Genomic DNA, 25327 nt, shown 5'->3' with positions numbered 1-25327 from the left:
TTCTCAAAGACAACGTTTCATAATAACAGCACGTAACATTATTAAGTGTGTCGTGTCGGTATGTTAGGAATTTCGAGTGGAAACGAAGCAACCAAAAATAAAATTACAAATAATCAAACTAGTTATTTTTAGGGGTGGGAGTGGGGCGAACATATCCACATCAAAGTCAACGAAAAAAAAAAGGTTCGAACTGTAGATATCAACGTTGAGAAGCTCTTGGTGTGTTTCATCATTGGTTCTCAACCTGCTGAGTCCTCACCAATGGCCTGGAGAGCTTGTCAAACCAGTCGGGGGGAGGGGGAGGGAGTCATGAAAAACTCATGAATGCGAAAAGATCAGAAGAAACAGACAAACTGAAATTCAAAATTTTGACAAACGTTTCAAGTTGGCAGTGTAGAGTTTCTGTTGATGAGATTGTTGCTTACGTTCAATCGGGACGGTTCAATGGACACACAAATTTATTTTTTTTAAATAATAACAAACCAAATTTCAATTTTTTAAAAAAAAACAAAGCTTATCTAAGAAGAAGAACTGCAAAATCATTACCATGTATCTCAATACTCCAGGAGTAAGCTTTTTTTTCTCTATAAAAAAAAACTAATTAATTGCCAATAAGTGATGAGATAGTTTTGTTTTGTTTGTTTGTTTTTGGTTCGTGTATTGACATCGACTGGCTAATTGAAGCCAATGTTCAAAAATGGGAAGTGAGAGAAATAAAAACGTGCACAATACATAAAAAGGGAAACAGCTCCACATAGCCAAATTTCTCAATTACTAGCATTTATTTCCCTTTTTTTTCATAAAAAAATCAATAAACAATAATGTATATAACTAGCTGGTTCATTTTTTTGATTGGTTAATGTTTTGTTAGGTGCAACAAATAATTGTAAAGATCTACTGGATTCCAAAATGAGTGTTAGAGAAATAACGTGTACAGAACTGTACCAGACGGACAAACAGAGTGAGTTGGTAGAAGCTTTGGAATAAGTAAGTTGAAGCTATATTTAATTCTCAGTCGATGATTTATTTCCATACCCCTTCCCTATCAATTTAATAAAACAAAATATAGTGGGGTTTTTTTTCCTCTATTATTTTAGGTATCTAGAATCGGACTTAATTCTTTAAACTTTCATCTGGTTCTTGACCAGATTAGATTAAAATGTACACATTTATATGGCTATGAAGGTGTGTCGTCCAAATTATACACATCGCAGTAAAATTTTCTACATTGCTCCCTGGGTGGCGACAAAAGTACTTCTGGTGGGCCAAACAAATGTGTGTAAGATGAAGGGTTTAGATTAAATTTTAAATGGGAAAAAAATCATTTATATATATAATGTCCAAAAAGACTTTTGAATATAATGAGTTGACATATGTTTATATGGATATTATAATCTTTAAACTTTGTCTACTTGTTTTAAAGTTATATTCCAAAATGGATTTGTATAGATGGTAAATATAAAGTTTTCTGATGGATGCTGTAATTTGTGTGGAGTAACAATATTAAAGTAATTGTTATTACATACACTAACATAGAGTCTATTTATTTATTCCATATTTTGCTATTTACCTTTCAGACTTCGATCCGGCATGACTGTATAACTCCATGTGGGCAGTTCTGGGTTTATGTACGCCTCGCTTATACCTCCTCCACCAGTTCCGCCACCGCCACTAAAAAGGCGCCCCCCGTAACTATCTTGCCTAGACAGCTGTAGAGTCAGAACGGACTCTGTCCTTGGTACTGACACGACACTGCTGGCCCCCTCCTGCCCGGAGTACTCGTACTTCATGGCGTCTGAAAGAGGTGGGTTGAGGTTAGCATACACGCTTTCGTTGGGAGACACCCACATGGACGGTACCGGGGACTGGGCATGACCGTTGTTGTATCCAGCAGCCGTGGGAGTGTGGGCGTTAGATCTTTGAGAAGTGAACAGGGGGGAAGGATACGAGTTCAGCTGGTGCCCGCCGCTGGTAGAGTAAGAAATGCGTCTCATCTGGTTAGGTGCCAGGTAGTATTGACCCCCACCGAGGGAGGAATTCGACAAGTTGGCGTAGCTCGTGCCTTCCGAGTCACCGCCTACGGCGTACTGCTGAACGGGCATGGCTTGTCGCACACCATCGTGCGACGCTGAGGCAGCTCCAGGGCGGTCAAGCCTTTCAAAGAAGACCTCCACGTCCTCCTGGGGAAGCAGCAAGGATTCGAACTGGCTCGATTGCGCGGGGTGTCTGTAGGATGCTGGTATTTGAGATGACGAGGCGTTCGGTGGGCCCAATGGCGTCAGCTGGTGGTTCAAAAGGGTGTTGCCTCCTTGTGTGACCGAATAGGAACTTCCTAATGGAGTCAGGTGAGACGAGAGGGGCGTAGTCTTAGAAGTGGGCGAAGGCCTGGGTTGATCGTGACTATGAAGCTCTGAGTATGACGGGGGCGTATTTTTTCCTTCTAAGCCAGCGTCTGTGGCTTGTTGAAACCTAAAAATTGAAGAATACGCAGATTTTGGGACATTGCCTACAGAAGGATTTATTGTGTTGATGTAATCCTGACCCACAGCGGACACCTCCACGGCTTGCGGAGGAGGTGGGCCCAATTCGTCTGTATGAAATCTATCCGCACCGTAAGAGTCTTTCAGAATTGGTTTCTGGTCGTGGAACTCAGACCTACTCCCAGAGTCATGGAAGCTGGCTAGGTGTTTCCGGTGAGCAGCGTACTCCGAATGCACAACTCTCTGAATGGTGGCGCCCTGGTCACGTGATGATGATGCGGGGCTTTTGGTCTCCCTCACTTCCGTTTTGACCACGACCAAGCCCTCTTGATGAGGGGACGCCCTCCGATAACAGGGAGGGGCGGATTCCGAAGGGGAGCATGGTGAGGATGAAGCCGAGTTAACACTTTGAGGCGCCGAGGGTGAATGCCGGGGCGTCATCGAGGCCCCATGCGCTGAGTTGGGAGTGCCAGAGGGGCGCTCGATGATATGATGCGTGGGAGATGAGCTGGCGATGGCGCGAGACTTCCAATGCTCCCCTTGTGACATGGATGACGTCATCTAATGACAGTGTGAGCGCGCCTTTACTTCTTCCAAAGCAAAAATAAACTTCACCAAGGGAGAGCAAAAGAGACTATTGTACAGATAAATGCTTTATGTTGTTTTCATATAATCGATGTTGTTGTTTTTTTCTTCTTTTCTGCTCTGCGGATAAATAAATAGTATTAAATATTAATATACATGCACTATAATGCTAGTGGGTCTAGAGTGGGTAATAGAAAAACTTATTCCTAGTACAGATGTCACAGACGGCTGCTGTGTTTGTATACTTCTTCGTAGTGGTATACTCTCAATTAAAGGAGTAAATTTTGTGAATTTTTCTGGTTATATCTAAATGAATAAATTTTAGAGCTTTTATAACTACTTATGTGATTGTGTAATATAATATGTAATGTAATGTCCAAGTCTTGGATTCCGAAGATTAAGGATGAGTGCAGTGTTACACAGGACTACGCAAACCTATTTGCAACCTGCATGTGATCTTACCATATGATTAAAAACCAAAAACAGAACAAACAAAAAATCGAACAAACGTTTGGGTTAAAAGAAATGTTGTGTTTCGTTTGCTAATGTTGTGACTGTATGCTAAGGGCACGCAGCTCAAACTTAAACTGAAGTGATCGTGACCTATTTCCTATATTTCTGACTCATTACGACAATGACATTACGACAATGACATTACGACAATGACATTACGACAATGACATTACGACAATGACAAATTCTTACTGTCTTATGTCTGGTGCATCTCGTTCGTACCTCGATCTAGGCAGAGAAAGAGAATTGAGATACTACAAAAAGATCCTAGCTATCACTCTAGGCAGAGAAAGAGAATTGAGATACTACAAAAAGATCCTAGGTATCACTCTAGGCAGAGAAAGAGAATTGAGATACTACAAAAAGATCCTAGGTATCACTCTAGGCAGTGAAAGAGAATTGAGATTCTACAAAAAGATCCTAGGTATCACTCTAGGCAGTGAAAGAGAATTGAGATACTACAAAAAGATCCTAGGTATCACTCTAGGCAGAGAAAGAGAATTGAGATACTACAAAAAGATCCTAGGTATCACATTTAAAGACCGCATCACAAACGAAGAGATTGGAGGTAGGGTCATAACAGAGATAGGACCCCCACGATGACCTGCTAACTATTGTAAAAGAAAAGAAAAGTGTAAACTAAAAATCTATTACAAGGTATTCGTGGCTTGCAAAGACCTTCCTTCAGGACCAGTACCAAAAAAAAAAAAGAAGAGGCAGACAGAGATATCAATAGGAAGACAACATAAAGGAATGGACGGTCCTGCCATTGAAAGAGGTTCTATCCAACGCAAAAGAGAGAGGAATGGAGGAAGACGGTCAACAAATCTCGTGTGGTGCCCCAACAGACTAAAGAATGGGTGATGTGAATAATATTTACATTAATTTAAATTGAAGCAGAGTGTCAGCTGGTAAAAAAAAATAATCGAAAAACAATTTTACGAAAATTTTTTCCACTTTTTTACTTTTAGTCTGACACTGTCTAAAAACAAAATATAAAAAAATAGAGCGTTTGATTTTTAAAAATTTAGATCTAAATAGCAAGCTGCTTTTTTAAAGTAGGTGACCTATCAATTTTAAAGTCGGTTCACGATTTCTTCCACCTCTACTCTGTGTAAGTGTTTACAACGTGTTCAGGTGTTAACAATTGCGTTTAGATGAGCATTTGATCCTACCGTGTCGCTGTCGTTAGATCTGGCTGTTGTCATGCCAGCAGTCCCGCGAGCCTGATTCGGCCCGCCTATCAAGGTTAAACAGCCAATAGTGATGGGCGAAATCTTTTTTATTACTTTTTCTGAACGAAACAAAAAGTGTCGCAACAATACGATTTAACCAAAGGACCGAAATACAATATTGATATCAGATTTTTAAATAAAGTTGTTTTTTTTTTAAAGAGAGCGAGGGAGAGAGAGAGAGAGAGAGAGAGAGAGAGAGAGAGAAAAGAGACAGGGAGAAACAGAATGAGAGACAAACTAAGAGACAGATAGACAGGTAGAGTGTGTAAAGATAAACTCGCTACCAACCAATCAGAATGCAGGGTTTTATCTCGGTAGTTTTAAGGCACAATTGAAAACCGTGTTGCGCACAAGTGGGTCAACAAAGGCAGCGGGGACACTAAGACAAGGATCACTTTACCCACCATGTTCCCCGGCTTGGGCCAGAACTAACGTGTATCCTTCTAATAGATAGCGGGAAGAATTCTTATCCGCAACCATTCTGCTATCTACACGGCCAAAGTGTCAATGGCTATTGAAACCGTAACCGTTTTTCAAAATTTGATCAGCAATTTTTTTTTTTTTTAAATAGGGTTTTATGAGTTTCAACCTGAAAATAAAAGGACAAAAGGGACATAATGGGAACAGGGAGATAATCTAAACATGTTGTAACACTGACTAGCAATACGTTCTATTCATAAGTGGTGTGTATTTGTGGTGATGGTGTCTCATTATCAGCAACTGATAATAGCACCATTTAGGTCTACTGTAGAGAAATTAAAATCAAGTATTCTCCTAAGGTGTAGTGCTAAAGTTATAAACTACTCAGAATAGAACTTGTCAGGAAAAAAAAATCGAAATCAAATCTGTACACATCATGTAAAAGAATAGCCTATAACTGTTTATGACAATATAAACGCCGCGACTAATAGCTTGCTAGTTATTTAACCACGTTACAGCTCTCTCAAGCTATACTATATTGCGAAACCTGGTGGTGGTCATTGAAAGACATATGTGCTATATCTCGAGAATCGTTGATTTTTAATTTACTGCGAATCTCCATCAAGCGTCAGAAGTAACCCTGGATGGCAGGGCCGGCCTTGGATAATTGGAGACACTAGGCGAATGAAATTTAAAACACATAAAATGAAAAGCTAAAAAATAAAATTACGTAATTTATTAAAAACCTGAAATTCGTGTAGCCTATTGCTATTTCCGTAGTACAGACACAGACCAGGAAACATAGTCACAGTAGAGACAGAGTTAGACTATGAAAAATAGTCATAGAGACAGAGTTAGACTATGAAAAATAGTCATAGTAGAGACAGAGTTAGACTAGGAAAAATAGTCATAGTCAGGACCGGTCTTAGGCAACTGCAACGACCTAATTCTCTATGCAAGATACATTTTATATATAAAGAAAAATTATATTATTACGACTAATTGATTAATTAATAGATACATTTTTAATTGATTCACGTGTTGTCATCGATAATAAATAATTGTGGAAAGTATTTACTTGATTCGAGATTGGAAAGTGGGAGAAGCAACGAGTCAAAGATTCCACCCAGACAGACAGACCGACAGATTGAGTTGATAGAAGCTTTGTAAAAATAGACTAGGGTTTATCTATTAAAAGTAACATTATTGATGATTTCCCAGTCGTCTGCTGTGTTTAGATTTAGATTTATAGATTTTTTAAAGCAACAAAATACAAAATATAGAAAATAAACCATAGGGAGAAATGTGGAAGGGATGTAAGGAAATCGAAAGAAACATGCAAGATGGCCAAACTACGAAAATAGGAGAGATTTGGAAATACAGTAAACAATTTCAAAGACCGTAGCAGACGTCATATTGAATGAACACCTCTACTACACATTCAACGAACACCTCTACTACACATTGAACGGACACCTCTACTACACATTCAACCAACACCTCTACTACACATTCAACGAACACCTCTACTACACATTGAACGGACACCTCTACTACACATTCAACCAACACCTCTACTACACATTCAACGAACACCTCTACTACACATTCAACGAACACCTCTACTACACATTCAACGAACACCTCTACTACACATTCAACGAACACCTCTACTACACATTCAACGAACACCTCTACTACACATTGAACGGACACCTCTACTACACATTCAACCAACACCTCTACTACACATTCAACGAACACCTCTACTACACATTCAACGAACACCTCTACTACACATTCAACGAACACCTCTACTACACATTCAACGAACACCTCTACTACACATTCAACGAACACCTCTACTACATATTCAACGAACACCATTATCAATTTCATAATTTCTAAAAAGTATCTGTGTTACAAGCGAAAGAACTTTAAATGTAGTCCTCAGTGCTAAACTATAAAAATAAAAGACTGGCACAAGATACAATTGTAGTCCTTTTCAAATTAAAAAAAAAATTGAGCAACACTATTTTCTATTTTTTTACACCGGATACACCATACAGCTATTTCTAGTCATCCTCCATTGATGCAAATCTCCATTAGCGAACTGATAAGTAACCACGGACACCACAAGAATAACAAATAGAAGTTGGTCAAAGCGATCACCTGAAATGTATAAGTCCTAGACTACACATATGTTTATATATATTTTAATCCAATATCAACAGTGTGTGTTTGTAAGGGGAAGACTACCTAAAACTCCATTAAAAGCAGAACGATCTAATATTTGATTATCTAATTTATTTGAAATTAGAAAGATCTAATACTTAGGGACTTGCCTAAAATTTATTTAAAATCAGAAAGATCTTATACTCGCTTGCCTAATTTATTTAGAACCAGAGAACTCCAAAACTCGTTCGTGTAGTTTATTTGAAATCACATAATACTCGCGTACCAGATTTATTTTAAATGAGAAAGATCTAAAACTAGCATGCCTAATTTATTTAAAGTACGCAGGCAATATAGAGCACATGCGCATTTTTTTCCAAATCAGATAGATCTAAGACTCTTGTCTTCTGTGCTAGTGTAAATAAAAGTGTAATTTGAATAAACCATAAAATTCTACCAAGTTGTAATATCTTTAAAAAAAAAAGATGTAATGCTCACTTGCCTAGTTTATTTGAAATAATAAAGACAAAGTACGCTACATGTACTCACTTGCCTAAATTAATTAAAAAATCAGAAAGATGTAATACTCTCTTTCCTAATTAGTTTGAAAGATGATAGAGCTAGTATTCACTTGCCTAATTTATTTAAAATCTGAAAGATCTAGCATTAGTTTGCCAAATTTATTTACAATTTGAAAGATCTAGCATTAGTTTGCCAAATTCATTTACAATCTGAAAGATCTAGCATTAGTTTGCCAAATTTATTTACAATCTGAAAGATCTAGCATTAGTTTGCCAAATTTATTTACAATTTGAAAGATCTAGCATTAGTTTGCCAAATTTATTTACAATTTGAAAGATCTAGTACTCGCTTACCTAATTTATTTTAAAATCAGAAAGATCTAATACTCATCTAATTATTTAAAAGCACAAAAATCTAGAATTCACTTGCCTAATTTATTTAAAATCAGAAAGAGCTTGTATTCGCTAAATTCTTTAAAATTTGAAAGATTTAGTACTCGCCTGCCTCATTTATTAAACATTTGAAAGATCTAGTTCTCACTTGCCGAATTATTTAAAATCAGGCAGATCTAGTACTCGCGTAATTTATTTAAAATTTGAAAGATCTAGTACTCGATTGCCTAATTTATTTAAAACTTGAAAAATCTAGTACTCACTTACCTAATTTATTTAAAATCAGGCAGATCTAGGACTCGCCTAATTTATTTAAAATCAGAAAGATCTCTCTTGCCTAATTCATTTTAAATCTAACATATGAAACCTCGCTAAACTAATTTATATAAAATCTAATTTCTTTGAAGTAACCGATACATTTTATTATCTGTTCAGCTATTGTTTTTTTTTTAGGAAATTCATTATAATAAAAAATATTATTTTCTTTTATTTATCATTATATATTATATTTCACTGTTAAATTCAAATATAAATCTTTTAGGTAAGAAAAAGCGAGACCAATATGACATTGAGGTTGGTAAAGCGCTGGACAATTGGTGACCTCACAAAAACCCAGCCAACTACTTAGGTAATTAAACATTGGAGCTATGTCTTTCTCTACTTTAAGACATGTGTCAATTTTTTTAATTGTGAAATTGTAAAGCCACCTCTTGCCATTCAATTTGTATTTTTTATTATTACATATTTCATAACCGCAGTTGTGTATCAACGATCTGTAGAGGCAAAAGATCTCTCGTGACTTTAAATGCCAAATGCCAAAGATTTTATAAGAATGATGATGACCATTGCCCATTCTTATGATAGCCTACTAAACACCTCCCACCCCGGGTGTTCAGCTAGACATGCGTCAAGTCCAAAAGTAATACACACTTTTTAAAAATATAATAATTTTTTTTAAATTGTATGTATAGAACTAAAGTAACTACAACTTTATAAGGTGAGTACGAATATGTATACTACTAATATACGTCCTAGTATCTATCATATTGATACAGTCATTTCAAAAAGAATGCCACTAGTTACTTATTACATTGTAAGCACGGACTAAATTTTGGAAACACAAAAAGCTAAATTATTGCTGAGTCGTCCAATCTTCCCATAGTGCCTTGCTTCCATTTAAGAAGCAACGTCTACGGAAACGGTACGAACCTCTACAAAAAGTTATACATTTATAAGCACTAAATATTAAAGAGCAAAAATTAAATCTTAAACTGTAATTGTTTAGCCAGATATGAACCCTTTTGTAGAAAGTATTGGTTGTGCTGTTTATACAAAAAATGCTATTGATTGCGTATGATACATGGATGTATGATACATGGGTGTATGATACATACATACATTAATTATAAATTTCGGTGAGTGAATTTGAAATCAATCAGAGCATTTAGATCAGTTCTTGGGCCATTCTCACTGTTAAGAAGATATCCTAATGGTAAAAAAAAAGTGCCACTAAATTTATGAAAAGCTTAGTTGTTCTGTGTTTTGATATTTTGTTAACTGCTGGAAGTTAAACTCAAGTCCTATCAGTAAGAAAAAGAATACAACTATGGTAACAAAAAACTTTTGACATTTTTAGAAGTGAATTTTAGACCTACAGTAACAAAAGACAATCTGAAAACATTCAAAGGTGAGAAACTATCCCACGGCACAAGATTTAAAAAGGTAACCATACAAAAATGTTTTAAAAAATCTGTAAGGCATTGAGACTATTACAATTATGAACCTATTTCCAAGAAAAACAAAACTCTTCTAAGGACTAAGTCATTCGAACATGTAATCGGTTCAAGATAAAACAAAACACCAAAATAAAATTTTTCATAGTATTGATTGTAATGGTACTAGCCTAAAATTGAACAAAATCCAATTTATTTGACTAAAAATTAATACACACCACAAAGTATTAACTTTTGGCATAATGCACAGAATAAGAAGCAAATTGCGTCATATTAGACACCCACATTGAGCTGACATTGTAAGAGATGTGTAAAGTAAGGCCGAGACCAGTGTTGCCAGATAGAATTCTCCAACATTCAATACCTTGTAACTAACGTTAATCAGAAGGAGCTCATTTAATATGATGGAACTCATTTCGCCAGTAAATAATTGACATTGTGTATCTCTAGTAGTTTCTATGAGCTATTCTACTAAACAGAATATTATCTGATCTTCTTAAATGCCCAAAGATAGAAAATCTTCACTTTTCTTCTTTAACATGTCGATTTTAACACAAGAAATTTAATTCTTATATTTATCTTATACATCACAAAGAATCGTATTTTATATATATATATATATATATATATATATATATATATATATATATATATTCATCCTGAACAATGTTCGAACTAAAACTCACTATTATAAGAAATGTGTGGTAGAAATTGATTGCGAAAACTCATATAAGAATTTATAAATGTCATTCAAGCATCGAGGCGGTACCTTAGAAACCATTGTACATTTCTCCAACAGTTTGGTTTTTCTAATCTAATGTTATGATAATAACCCAACCACAAAACTTATGCCAGGTTGATTGCACAAGAAATAGACACTATTTGCAGATTTTTATACATTTCGAAAAAAACTATAAAAATAGCCAGCTCTTTGGTGTATCCGGTGTAGAAACTAAAGGAAGTGCTGCTAGGCTAACCTTTTTAAGAAGATAATTGATCATTTGTCTACTTTTTGTTTTTTATCTGCTGAAACAATTTTATAAGCTCCCTCCGTTTTGTAGCCCAAGATATTTTCACTATGAAGGAAGCATTAGAACTCTGGTCTATGACTTTCAACTTAGTTCAAAACAAACGGGCAACTAACAAGCGGCAAAAAAAGAAACGAAAGCACATTTTTTTTTATTATTTAGTTGGCAACAATAAAGTTCAATTTAACGTCCTTGACATTGTTTAATTTAGAGTGAGAACCTCTGATGACAATGTTTAGTTCATAGTGAGAACCTCTTATGACATTGTTTAGTTCATAGTGAGAACCTCTGATGACATTGTTTAGTTCATAGTGAGAACCTCTGATGACATTGTTTAGTTCATAGTGAGAACCTTTGATGATTTTGTATTAACTTCTAATACTGCATGAAATGAATTTCAATCACTATTGCCCTCTTTTATGTTCATACAGACACACGAATACAAAATCCAGCAGAATTACAGCGATGTAGAGGAACTCCACCAAGACTTCACTTTATTGAATTACACAAAACAGCGTTGGAAACTCATTTATATTTTCTTTTTTTTTTTAATCTTAAAACACATTCCTTCCAATAATATACACCTAGAACAAGACGAGGAATATGTACATTAAAATTTTAAGTCAATGTCTCAATTACTTGTACCCATGACAATGTTTTCTTTGTAATTGTCCTTAAAGTTGAGTCGAAGACTCTAAGTTTATAATAGTAGAATATTATTTCAAGTGTATAATTTTATCATTTTAAAAATATCTAAAGTGCGATTGGGCCGGGTTCACAACAAAATAATACTTATAGATTTTTATTTTAAATTTGTCTATTGTAATCATTTTTTTTTTAATTACAGCCCTAGCGTACAAAATTATTTAGAATATTTATTATAGTAGAATATTTAGAATATTAATATTAATAACAACATTAATAACAACATGTCTTTTGTTTGTGTAGACACTGAGCTCTTTAACAGGTTTATAGATGGACCTTAATTTGTGCTCCATAATTTTATAAGTATATTTTAAAATTATTATTTGAAACTTTTCAAATTAAAAAATGGTTTTATTTGTTTTTAATATAATTTCAATATTTCCAATAATCAAATAATCGTGTTTATAACTATTATTATTATTATATTTAAATATTTAAAATAAGGATAATTAGGACTGCTGACCAAGTACTATTCAATTATCAATGTTAAATTTCCTAAAATTTCTAGAAACTTATCAATGTTATTTTTTTAAATCTTTTATTTCAAAGTGAAAAATGTCGAATAGCCAGGGCTTTATTAAATAGAGAAAAACATAATGAATAGATCTATTTCAAACATTCAGTTTTTTTAATATATTATATATGTATATATAGGTGAATATGTATATATATATATATATATATATATATATATATATATATATATATATATATACACACACACACACACAGAGGGAAACAGATCATTATACACATCAAACCAAAACGCTCAAAGCTCAATACATAAGATGTTTCATTGTAAAAATATGACGAACCTCCATTTCAACGAGTCCAGCAGTGAGAACAAAAACTAAATCACAGGTGCATGAAAAACCCAGAATTGGTGGTACAAATGATCACAAGAAGGTCGCTGTCCTACCACCACTAAATGACATGGCATTAATGTCATGGAGAAGAAGAGCGCTGTCGCAGCAGTGCAAACTGAAATGTCCCTACATTTATCCCAAGCCAATGATCTGTGACACTCACTGTCTGACAGCAGTAGTGTGAATTCCATGCTATCAGGCTCAGAAAAAAACACAACTGTACTCGTTAGACCCAAGAAGGGTATGAAGCTACCGAAGCTACCGAAGCTAGTGTAGCCTGCAAGATTTGCCAGAAGCCAGACAAAACTTGCACAATGACCGAAAACAATTGGTTTGAAAATCTGTTCTTAGATCATACTTTCTTTTACCAGCTCATCACGAACTATTTGTTCATAATTGATCTCATCATCTCATCTTGCAATAAATATAACAGAGTTTTCTGTGACATAATTAGATCTATTGGTTTGCAGTTGGTGATTTGAGTTTGTTTTTTTTTTCAAACATGACATTCAGAGATTTAAACGTTGATGCCTTTACACTTTCCTTATCAAAATGACAAAAGTGACATCTAGTTCCGGATTATCATTAGATGTTATCTTCAAGGTGGGTTTTTTTTTAAACTAAGACCAATATAGAGTGTAGGCCAAGTAGACAAAGTATTTCAACAATCGGCGAGCTCAATAAAAGAAATATCAAAATACATAAAAGTAGAAACGGGTTATTTTTTAAGGTCCGTAAAATTTTGGCGTTTTATGACTTCTTCAGCAACTACAGGCCTACGGTCAACACATCTGATAACAGTTTTTGTTGTCAGAAAGATACGGTAGTGTTGGGAGGGGGGGTGCCGAGGAGGGGTGTTATGGCGGCGATAAATCAGATTGCATTACCTTGGTGCTTCGTGTGTGTGGAGACCCACGGATAAAAAAAAATTTGGGATAGATAGCACAGAATTCCAGGCCTGGCTACTGATAGCGACAGAGATAGGGGTCGGACCGTGGACACTTCAGAGAACAGTTTTGTCTGGAACAAGCGGACAGACGGACACACCTCGGATCCTGATTCTTCCATTTCGCTAAAGGATTCGTATCCGCTTTTGGAATTATACCTTAAACAGGCTATTACTTCGTAACATGGATATTTAGAGTTCTAGATAAAAAGCTTCCTTGACATGGAACTTATTCTAAAAAAAAAAATAGAAGCAAACGAGGAATACCTTACGCTCAGGAGGAGTACATGTCCGGAATCTCGTTTTTCAACGAAGTCTGCAAGAGACATCCAACACCTTAAGGTATAGTATTTCACTTCACAATACTTCATGAGGGCAAACGACCTCATTTGCATAAAACTCGAACCCATGCGCAGTAGCGACAATATGACGTGTTAGTTTAGCTTCCAACATTATAGAGAGAAAATATAGTATGCGGTCTCCTTACGCGCTTAAAAAAGTAGTCCATCGTAATGAGAATATGGTTCCGGAAACAAAAAAACAGATCACTTTGACTCCATTCCGACATTTGGGTTTTATTCTACAGAAACATGAAACAAAAGGAAAAAAAAGTGTTTAGCGATACGTGTGTACATTAATGACTTGACCTACCCTGAAATTATCAGTTTTGTCAACAGAAACTTACAGCCGGCAGATAAGATAGGGCTCCCAGGTTGTAAAGATCGGTCGCGCCAAGATACCATAAACCTACGGGGCGTTTATGCCTCTCCCGATTTGGACCTCGTTTTTGCTATTGGGTGACGTCACTGATAACGTGAGTCCGGGCATGCGCAGAAGGGGAGGAGGAAGGACGTTGCTTTTTTTTTTCTTCTTCGTGTTCTGAAGCGTTTGGTTGACACAATCTGCAGAACCAGCAAGAAACAGTTGCCAGCGGTCACGTGTGTATGTGCGTGTATGTGTAGTTTGTGCGTGTGTGTGTGTATTTTATGTGTGTGTGAGTGTGTTCTGCTTGGTAAGATAGTATACTGAAGCGTGTATCAAAAAAATTTTATTGCGACTTCATTGAAGATACGATCGTGTTGGTCAAAATGAAGAAAAACATTGAAGTTGGCAGTAAAACGACTCTACACGAGAGACACTTAACAGTCAGTAATCGCCGATAATGAATTGCAAATATTGATCCAAACAGATTCAACTGACATTATAACAAACAATCAAACACACTGTCAAACACACAGGGAACACAGATCCTTCAGAACACAGTGACGGTATGTTAAACACACGATTCCGTAAAGCTAGAGCACAGCAACGGTATGTTAAGCACATATCTCCTTAAAGCTACAACACATATAAGAGTCTCCACTATTTATGACGCCAAACATTCAGAGATTGCCTTCTATATAGCACTATTTCTCATTGACTTTAAAGCTAATTCTGTGAGATAACGGTTTACAACTGTACACAAACTCGAGATTCTTGGTAGTTTTTTTTTTTTTTTTTTGGATCATATCTCTTTACAATCATTTAATCAGTTAATCTTTTGTTTAGGTTTCAATAATCTTATTAATAAAATCTCACCCCTTTTTTTTTATCGGTATGGATAAAAGTACATAGCAGATAATAGTACACACCTATAAAAATAGGTTCTAGCACTAAGCTATATTTGGAACATTTTTCTCAGGGACTGATACGCATCAAAACTTAATTAAAAAGCCGATTTTTTTCCCCTCGCCGAAAGTAGAAACACACTTCCCAAAGAATGAAATCTGATATCATACTGTTTGTACCTCTTGCACTTTTATTTATTACAAACTTTGTCTATCTGTCTGTCTGTCTGTCTGTCTGGTAAAAAGTATGTACACGTACGGTTATTCTGCCACACCCCAGTCTCGGATCAAGCTGAAAACTTCACACAATTATTGATATGAACACAACATGAATCAATAAAAGAAAGTCACCAATTAGACAATTAATTACTGGTAATTCATTATTTTGCTTAATAGCAACAAGGAAAACTAAAACGTTAATATTCACTTATACGCCTACATTTGTTGGGTTTAGTCCCCTTGAATAATTATTGACGCTATTTCTCGCTCACGCATTCTACGATCGAGTTGATACTTTAAACAATTATTTATTGTACCTATCAAAACATGAATCAATAAACTAAAATACCTCAATTAGTCAATTAATTTTTTTAAAAATTAAATTATAGCTTTTATATAGCGCTACTTCCAAGTTTATAGCATGCTCAGAGCGCTATGGTCCAATCTCATTTGTGGACCAGTGGGGGAAGGGGGTAACTGGGAAAAGGTTTTCCATGCTGACTTTAGGCGCTCAGTAAACACAACTCTGCTCGAGTCGGGTGTCGAACCTCAAGCCCCTTCATAGGTAGCCAAGCCAAGCGTACTTAGCCTTCTTTGAGACGTAATAAGGGAAATCACTTCTACATTATCTGTAGATATAGTTTTAAGGATGGAGTTCTTCCCCTTAAGATAAGCTTAGTTTGTTTTATTTTAAAGGATTTTTAAAAATATTTTAATTGTTTTTTTAATGCGCGCTTAAGAATAAGAATTAATAGTTTCCTAAATGTTGTAGGTCAAAGGTAATCATCAAGATATTTTTTCGAAATGTGAAAGTTCTAACCACTGTAGATTTTTTATAACTGTTTCAACAGGCAGAGGTTCAACACTTCGACCTTCACGAATCGTATTATTGAACCTAGTCGAGTTTAATTAGCTAGAATGTCATTCAGTTTAAGTCATTGATTCACATGCATGATCTAGGACCACGCGTAGGACGTAATAATCTTTTTTCAAGTAGCATCTGTATTTCATAAGATAAGGTACAAATATTTACACATTTTACACAATTTTTGCTTCAATTTTGAGTGCGTCCTGTTTCCTAGTCTTCATAGAAATCTTGCATATAATATGCTGACTGGTAAAATCAGTGACATTTCACTTTAAACCATTATTACTTGTTGGTAATATTAATTCTTTCATCTTGCTAATTCACTCTAATTAATTCAATAATTTCTTTTTAATTAATGCAATTAAGTGGCTTGCATTTATACAAACCATATAAACAGGGATTTGTGATTTATAGGATCGTAGGATGTCTAATGGGTGCCTGACATTAAAACGGTCGTCATGCTAGCCACATGCCACCCTCGTTAATCGTGGGCCATAGAAACAGTTAACCTTTAAATCATCTGCCCTATTTGACTTGTAGGATCAATATTTTTTTTTGTAACACAAAGTATTTGTCATTAGCTAATTTACATTGATAAGCAGTAGAGCTCCGTTAACTTTATCTTTTTTTTTTCCATTTATTTCAAAATCTTTCACAATATTTATTTTTCTATTTTTTGTCTAGGCTCCATTATATTGCCTCAACATTTCTTCTTATCGTTTTGTGTTCTTTTTCTTGCTTACTGTAATTTTATTATTTAAAGACTATCAACTGGATTTTAAAAATGAAAATGTAAATAAAGAGAAGATAACTCTGATTAATTTCCTAGTGTCAAGCTTCCCAATGGGATGTATACTGCGCATGAGCAGGCTGCGGTAATATTTTCAAATGTTTTGTTAGAGCGAATATTTTACTCTTAACTAGTATTGAATGATTTGAATAAACATTTAATATTATTTTTAGTCCTCCATTCTCCGTCCCCACGATAAAAGAAAAATCCTGGTTTAAGCGTTGGTTTAATCTTGAGTATAAAAAATTCCAATGCTATGCCTATGGATCTAGACTTAGAAGACGGTTAGTCAAATGTTTCTCAATACCTGTTAGTTAATTTACTCTTTAATGAATAGTCCCTACATGCGGAAATACCTGAAGATGTCATCTGTACAAGAAATAAGTGTCTAATCATGGTCTAATCCTCGCGCCAAATTTAAATTATTTTTTTTTTTAAATTTGAAATGAAAAAATATAGCAAAACTAGAGTTTTCCTAATGTGACCAAATAAGCTAGTTTGTTTTTTTTTTGTCAAAGATATACATGAACTATCAAATTTCTGGGAAATAGTTAGAGCTATTTTCGAGAAACGTGTCCACCCAACAAAGTTTTTGTGCGTTTTTAGCGGCCCCAGAAAGGGGAATAGACGCTATTAGTTTTGTGTGGTTTGTCTTTCTGTCCGTCCGTTCTTCTGTCCGTCCGTCCGTATCGTTTAGATCTCGTAAACTAGAAAAGATAGTGAAAATCCGACACCATAATATTTTAGACCATTCAAAGTTCTGACGCAACGGCTACTTTTTTCTTTTCTAAAAGCGAAAAATTTTATTTTTTAAATCACTTATACAGCATGTTTTTCATAAAAAATACACCACTTTTACAGCTATTCACTATTAATAGTAACAAACATGGTAGACTCTTTAGTAGGGTAGGGAGCTATATAACATATTTTTTACACATTTATGCAAATGGTTTTAGATTTTTTGTCAAATTTTTTTTTTTACATTTGTATTGCTACGTTATGTAAGTTCTGTCCTACTAACTACTACATTTACTCAAAAATAATGTTTATATTTTTAAAGAGAAAAAATCTATTTAGTATGCATATAAGTTGGACATAATTTAAAACAACAATTAATAAGAAGTTTTTCATATTATCGCATGAACTGACACGGGGCACTACAATATATTAATAATCAAACTAAAGGAATTTTTTTTTTACGGAAATGTTTTTTTCTGTTTTTGAGGATTTGAATTAGATTAACCCTTTACAAAACAATTAGATCAATTAAATATTCATAATAAGACATCAGTTAGGCCATGTTCACATCTGACTTCACCTTCACTTTCACCTATCCATTTGGTCTGCTGGGCCGTTGGGGCATCACACAAGATCTGTCAACCTTCTTTCTCCATTCTTCTGTCATATGCCTTTGATAGAATTTCATTGACATTCTTTCTGAAAATATTGAAACCTGCCTTTTTACCTGCCTTTGTGGACCACTTCGGAGGCCGATTTTGAGTTTGTGTCTCCACACAAACTGTCTTTGTAACCTAGTTTTTTGTTGTTGTTTGTTTTTTTGTTGTTGTTTTGTTTTTTACAAAATGAAAATAGGAATTGTAATAATAATAATAGTATATTATAAGATGATTGTTTCATAAAATAATTGTTCTATAAGATAACTGCTCTATATGAATTTTTTTATCCTATAAAATGAGTATTCTAAAAAATGACAATCCTCTAAAAATTATTGTTCTATAAAAGGATTGTTTTATAAAATGTTTGTTCTATAACATGATTGTTCTATACAATGAATGTTCTACCTTTTCCACAACAATTAAGTAACAAAAACATGAAATCAACTTAATGAAGCAACAAAATATCCTGTTTTTTTTTTCTACAGGAAAGCTAGACTAGGGGAATAACTCCGCACTTACAACAATGCAGAAGTTATTTCCCTTTTTTCGATAATATACAAAATAATTCATTACCAAAATTAATTAACTAATTCGGTTAAATTTTTTTTATTGATCCATGTAATGTCTACGCCAAAGAATAAGTCTGCAAAGTTTTAACTTGACCCGAGATTGGTTGGGGGAGAAAAAACGTGTAACAAATGTTTGTACCAGACAGACAAAGAGCGAGAGATTGATTGGTCACATTAATTAACTGAAAGTAGATGAGAAAGGAGCGAGATGTTAGTTTTGTGGGTGGGGGTACACGTAGAAATTAATGAACAAAGACAATAAAATTCTTGCACTGACCTACATTACTGAAGAAACAGTTTGTCTTGTATAGTTTTGGTGGGAAACAGCATTTGGCAACAGATAAGAACTCAAGGAATGGACGATTCAAAGACAAGTCTCACCAACAACAGACTGAATGAGTCCCATCTAGACCAGATCTTTAGTTCACTTGAAAATCTTTTTTTTTTTAAATTTGTTTTTGTTTGTTTTTAGCGCCCTTCGTAGAGGAAAGTCGCCATGGGCTTTGTGCTGTTTGCCTGTCCGTCACGTGCAGATATGACTCCACCATAGCTTTGGTTCGTGCTCTGATTTCTGAAAGCGAACCATTTTGGCTTAAAGAGGAAATATGCACACGATTTTTTTTATTTCAAATACACTATTAACAAACTAAAATTAAAATGACTAAGGTAGGTTACGCAAGAGAAATATTCCAACTCTTTGTCCTCTGTAACATATACAGGGTGGCCAATAAAAAAAGAGGCCTGGTATGATTTCAGGAGTTCAAATTCTAACAGAAAAGTAAATTATGATATATTATACTTTTTATTTAAAAATAGTAAAAACAGAATATTTGAAATAACAACATACTCAACAGGTTCACAGGAGCTGTTGAAAGTGTGTACCATGAACTTGGATACACAGCAAATGAGCACGACTCAACTTGGTTTTGGACAACTTTTGTCACTTCTTTTGGTTTTCAGCAATTGTATTAGGGTCTTTTTTAAACTCTTCAATTGTGATATCAATGTTCGTTAATTTTTACTCTTCAATTGTATTGGGAATGTTCGTTTTTAACTCTTCCATTGTATTACGAATGTTCTTTTTTTTTTAATTCTTCATTTGTTTGCAGGTTGTAACTGTACTCTTTATCCTTTAAGTTACTTCAGGCATAAAAATCGCGAGGAGATGGCGCGATCTGAAAGACCATAAATTTCGGGTCTCTAGGTCAGTCTGTATTTATACAGTTTTGGTATTTGTCTAAAGAGTAGTAAGAAATCAAAATGTGTTTGTTGGTTCAACGGCTACTTAGGGTCTTGCCCATAGTGTACTTCTCAACACATTAGATACACATTTGTAAAAACATTTTAAACCAGATTTTTAACTGTATCGAGAAGATTTTTTTTTCCGAAGACAGGCGTGGAAGGCGGGCTCTTCACCCTGGTCCTGTCTGAAAGTTCCTTTATATAGGAGACAATTACTGGTATATGATTATCTTGTAGTGATTCAATGATATATTTTCCTTAGCAGGTGACAAGTTCGTCAACCAAATTTCCCCCTGCCTCTGCAGTTGAAACGTTCTTGACTCCATGTTTTGATTAATAACGACGGTAAGTTCATGTTTGTTTGTTCTTTCATTACAACGAATCCGAAACAGAGGACACCTTAATACTATTTATTGCATAGAAAATCGCAAAGTAGCGACGTCCATCCTACCATCCGCGGGCCATATTCGACCACTTCTCTCACATGTAGCCGCAAAGGATCTGTTCTATTGGAGTTGATAACGTTTTGTGATGATGCGTGTTCTTTTTTTTTTTAATTTATTTATTAATATTTCACAAACTTTTCTTCTACCACGCCTCTCCCCCCCCCAAAAAATACAAAAATTAACGACTAACAGACAAACAGGTAAAGATGTGATGACAACTGACCTTACGGACACCTTTGATGCCCTGAGCATATTTTGTCTCGGAGAGCAGTACTCCTGTAGATCTGCGGCTCTGCCACAGCGTTAGAACTTTCCTAAGTGGCGACTGTCAAGGGGAGACAACAATGAGGTGTGTTTCTCTTTAAAGAATCTCAATAATGTCAGAATGACTGTTAGTTCAGTTTTCACTACTACTACTAATACCAGGCTCCGTTGCACTTTCGCCCTTCTTTCTACTACTGTTGCGTATGGCAACTGCCATCTGGGACCCTTCCTTTATGCTCGCTCTCCATGTGGATCCATCCAGTGCCACTTTTACCCAGCTGTTAGTGTCGATTTTGAAGAGACTCATGTCGCGTTTGCATTCATCACTTTACCTTAAAAGTGGACGACCAGTGGCACTCCAGTTAGATTACATATACCCAAACTGTGACTGCAGCTGTGCATCAAGGATTGGCCTCTTTGGTCACACAAGAAGTTGCACAGGGAAAAGATTGTCTATCGAGATGTAAAATGCCACAGACAGACTACTACTACTACTACTACTACTACTAATAATAATAATAATAATAGTTTAATAAAATAAACACATTTTCAAACCATATTTACCACACACTACTTCATGCCCTGATTTAAAGTAGAGCAGGCGAGGCTACTGCCCATGGGCGTCCATAAGAGAGGGCCCTCACAATAAGGAGTACACAAAATATCAGAATTTTGATGGGTCGAAAACATGTACGTTTTTTTCCTGTTGCTTGTGTGTCTGGGAAATATATGCATATATATTTTTTATCACATTTTTACCGACAATACTATAAATCTTACTGTTGGTAAAAAACTGTCGTGGTTAAGAAGTGCCCACTTGTAGCCTGGTACCTTTAATATAGAAGTGCAGCTCTGGATTTACGCCAGGGCCTAAACCCAGGGCCTTACCCACCACAAACTTCAGGAAGGACTGTGGTAGATCCGACTGAAGGGGTCTGCAGGTTATGGGAGTCTGAACTGTCTGGGGCTAAGTGCCGTCTTGCGTGATACCAGTGAACTGTTTGGAGGACCTGGAGCGACACTGGAAAGTGTGTCGACGGTCTGTTCCAGTATTAAGTAGGACTTGTAGACCTTAAGACGTTACTTCCTGTGACTTGATAGCCATAGTAAAAAAAAAATTTTAAAGAAGGAAAATGATATTAATTGTACAAGTATTCAATTTCTTTCTTTTAAAATATGGCATGCTGTTAGAAATTGTTGAGATGTATCGTGTCTGCTGCGACTTGTGATAAATAAGTCTTCTTTCAAAGAACATAATAATTTATTCACAAATAAGGGCACAGTCCACTGTCATCGGGATTAGAGAAAAACAGGTGCTTTCCTTAACCATACTGAAAAGTCTCTTGTCTGTTAACTCTTTCTCTCCGTAATTATTTACCACATTCTGGTGGAATCAATGCTGGTATCGTCAGTTAGGAGAGAAAGAGTTAATCTGTTTCTAAGCTATTTCCGTTCTAAGATTTTAATGTACCGTCGCGTCACTATGGAAACCTCCGATTAGCCCCGACCTCTACGCGTCTAACTATTGAGTGATTACAAAGTATTACTATTAATACATTTAATTTAATTCAAGTTTTCGAAAACGTGTAGGGCCCTCCTCAACAATCTTGCTTCGAGGCCTCCATCTACTTAAATCCGGCCCTGCAGTACTCCATAATGATATCGAAATATAATAAACTAGTCGACCGGAGGCGTAGCATACGTCGCTAATTTGCAGGACAGGCCTTAGGCCACTGCAACCTATGCGACAGCAGTGGGTCCCGCACTTACATATGGCCCGCACTTTCATAGGACCTGTGCTAATTCTAGGTGTATAAATCATTAAATTAAACCATTTTATAACTTATAACAGATTTCCCGCGGCCTCCTATCGATTTACCAGGAGCTCCTGGAAATCTCCCGAAATTGCAAAATATACGAAAAAGTCCTGGAAATATCCGGAAATTATTAAAATCTTTAGAAAACTCATACAAATCACCTGAAATATATACACAAAAATTGTCATTTTGGGGTGTCATTCAATTTGGAAAACGACGATCCTACGCGCGATAAAAAAAAACGGCATTATCCAGTAATTTTGGAATCTGGAATTTGGAAGGTTATAGTTAATGTTATTGTTAAGGTTATAGTCTGGCAGTTGGACTTCCAAGGTTGAATAAGGACACACACACACACACACACACACAAGCTAAGAACCGTGACTGCATGAGACGGTTGAGTGTAAAAAAAAAGGGGGGGGGGAGGGGGGAGGCTCTCAGCAATGTTGGAGTTTCATAGGGGTGTTAAGTTTCTAAACAAATGGACTGGCAGACAGAGATGAAGTTGATTTCTGCCCAGGGTACACTTTGGTAAGGGAGACACCGGCGGAAGTGAATTCAATATGATCGAATTCACTCCCTTGACACTTGTCCATTGGCTGTAATATCGCAGTGCCTTTAGTGAAATTTAAGACGATTGGTTAGGTCTGCTAGTTCTAAATATAGATATAGTTTCTAAAGATTTTTGTTTTCAGTTGACTGGTAATTTAAAATCTCGATACTTGCGGCCAACTGCGAGGCAAACGAGTGGCCTTGAAGGCTAGAAACGGTTTGCATAATTCATCACAAATGATACACCATTGAATTAATTGAGAAAAAAAATATGCATATAGGCCTAAGTACCTAAAAGAACAGACACATACAAAAAAAATGAGAGGGCGAAGCGAGACTGCAGTAAACGATAATATCCTAACAGTTTGCTCGAATTTTGCCTATTGAAAAAGAGTTTCATTTGGACCAATAAGAAAAAAAAAGAAATATATCAGACCTGTGACGTGGCAATGAGCTATTGGTATAAACTGCCCACACGTTGCGACGTCGCAGGGCAGTCTTGAGGCCTATTATAACTATTCATATCGTTAACATGCACTCATTTTCAGCATTTTGGAGATTTTCATAAGAGGGAGGCAAATCCATAAGGAGCATTTTCTTTTCGGTGCATCCTGTGTACAAAATACAAAACTATTGACAAACTAGGCACTTTTTTTTTAAACCATGTAATACATTTCACTTTTTAGGCACTTTTTAGCACTTTTAGCACTTTTTAGCACTATTAAATCAAAAATCAAAGTCCTAACAAAGAGGATGGCTGCCTGGTTGTGTGGTGTGCGCTCTGGACTGTCGTCCCCTTCCTATAATACCGGGTTCGAACCCTGAAGCCTCCATCCCCAGTCGCTCTGCGGGAGGTTTGGGCTACGGTGTAATAATCTTCAATTCTGAAAGAACATTTTAAAAATGTCAAACAAAAAAAAAAAACAAAAAAAACAAAGACGAGAAAACTGGGAATAAGCTTTATTTTTTTTTTCCTCAGTGGCAAGATGTTTGGTATGTGGTCCTATGTACGCACTGAGTAACGTCTGATTCCATGCACTTGAGGCTCTGCCAACATTACTGTCAGCACGCGTTTACAAGGCATAGAGAGAGACTTATGTAAAGACCGCAGATTCTGATGATGTAATTTGTGAGCACTTGACGACGGGCCAAAAGGTCACTAATTTTAGAAGTGGGCGCAATCTAGGGTCATTATTATAGGAGGAAGTGTGCTTGTATCTGTGAGTATGTGTTGTAGTCGATGTAGCTTCTGTGTATTTGACTATTAGTGTTTAAATAGAAGAATGAAAAATAGTTTAGTTTAGTGTTCTGTTTATTTCGTGTAACTAAATATAAAATATTTTGAGGTTGTATCTTTCTCTCCATATGTTTTAAAAGAAATTAAAAACTACAATTCTAATTTCATTTTATTTCGTTTCTTTTTTTTAATTTTTAATCGACAAATTTGTTGAGGTCCTCAAACTACCTACTTAATTCATTTATTCTGCTTCGTATATATTATATCTAGACTGGACATCTTTTAAAACTACAAAAAATGTGAATTTTTTTTTTTAAGTTGAAACAAGGCGTTGTTTTTGTAAAGTCTATATTCTGCTTATAGTAACACTAACTTTTTCACCTGCAGACGCAACGCGAAAATTGGGGAACAAAAAAATTTGTAATCATTCTCTAGAAATGACAATCACACAACTTAGCCAACTGTACCCTGATATCGCGGGAGTTATAAAAAAAAAAAAGATAGCCAGTGGACAGGTACGGTACTTTTTGGGCTTTCCGTTCGAGGTACACACTTTTTCATTTGGCATTTGGTAATCTTCTCTGCTGACTTCCATAAACAGGACAATGTGAAAACTGAAGAATCACAGTATTTCCCAGAAACAAGTTCTTGGAATCCATTACAGCCTAAGAAAAAAGTTATCAAATCTTACAGAGAGAAGCAAGGCGAATAGAAAAAAA

At 35.6% G+C, this 25327-nt stretch overlaps 1 protein-coding gene and 1 long non-coding RNA gene across 9 annotated transcripts in view; one reads left to right on the top strand and one right to left on the bottom strand.

The window, feature by feature from the left end:
* Window positions 1-15029, bottom strand: part of LOC106063651 (uncharacterized) — an 83934-nt gene extending 68905 nt beyond the window's left edge. The window contains exons 1-2 of one of the 7 annotated variants that reach the window (XM_013222078.2): window positions 14252-15029; window positions 1571-3185 (exon numbers count right to left, since the gene is read on the bottom strand). In XM_013222078.2, the coding sequence (XP_013077532.2) occupies window positions 1571-3041 (1471 nt within the window). In that variant the 5' untranslated portion in view covers window positions 3042-3185; window positions 14252-15029. Of the gene's footprint in view, window positions 1-1570; window positions 3186-4753; window positions 4912-12603; window positions 13338-13867; window positions 14007-14251 lie in introns of those variants that run through there. The other 6 variants (XM_013222080.2, XM_013222081.2, XM_013222077.2 and 3 more) reach the window with 6 other exon arrangements.
* Window positions 13805-24770, top strand: LOC106063653 (uncharacterized). 2 transcript variants are annotated; one of them, XR_001217031.2, is made up of 3 exons: window positions 13805-13942; window positions 20558-20637; window positions 24351-24770. It is a non-coding gene; the product is annotated as an uncharacterized LOC106063653 (long non-coding RNA). The 2 variants fall into 2 exon arrangements; XR_008775567.1 differs by having other exon boundaries at window positions 13810-13942; window positions 20555-20637.
* The last annotated feature ends 557 nt before the right edge of the window (window positions 24771-25327 follow it).

Source organism: Biomphalaria glabrata, chromosome 17 (genome assembly GCF_947242115.1).
Source record: "Biomphalaria glabrata chromosome 17, xgBioGlab47.1, whole genome shotgun sequence".
In the NCBI taxonomy this organism is placed as follows: Eukaryota; Metazoa; Mollusca; class Gastropoda; family Planorbidae; genus Biomphalaria; species Biomphalaria glabrata.
This window is presented reverse-complemented; position numbering and strand designations above follow the sequence as displayed.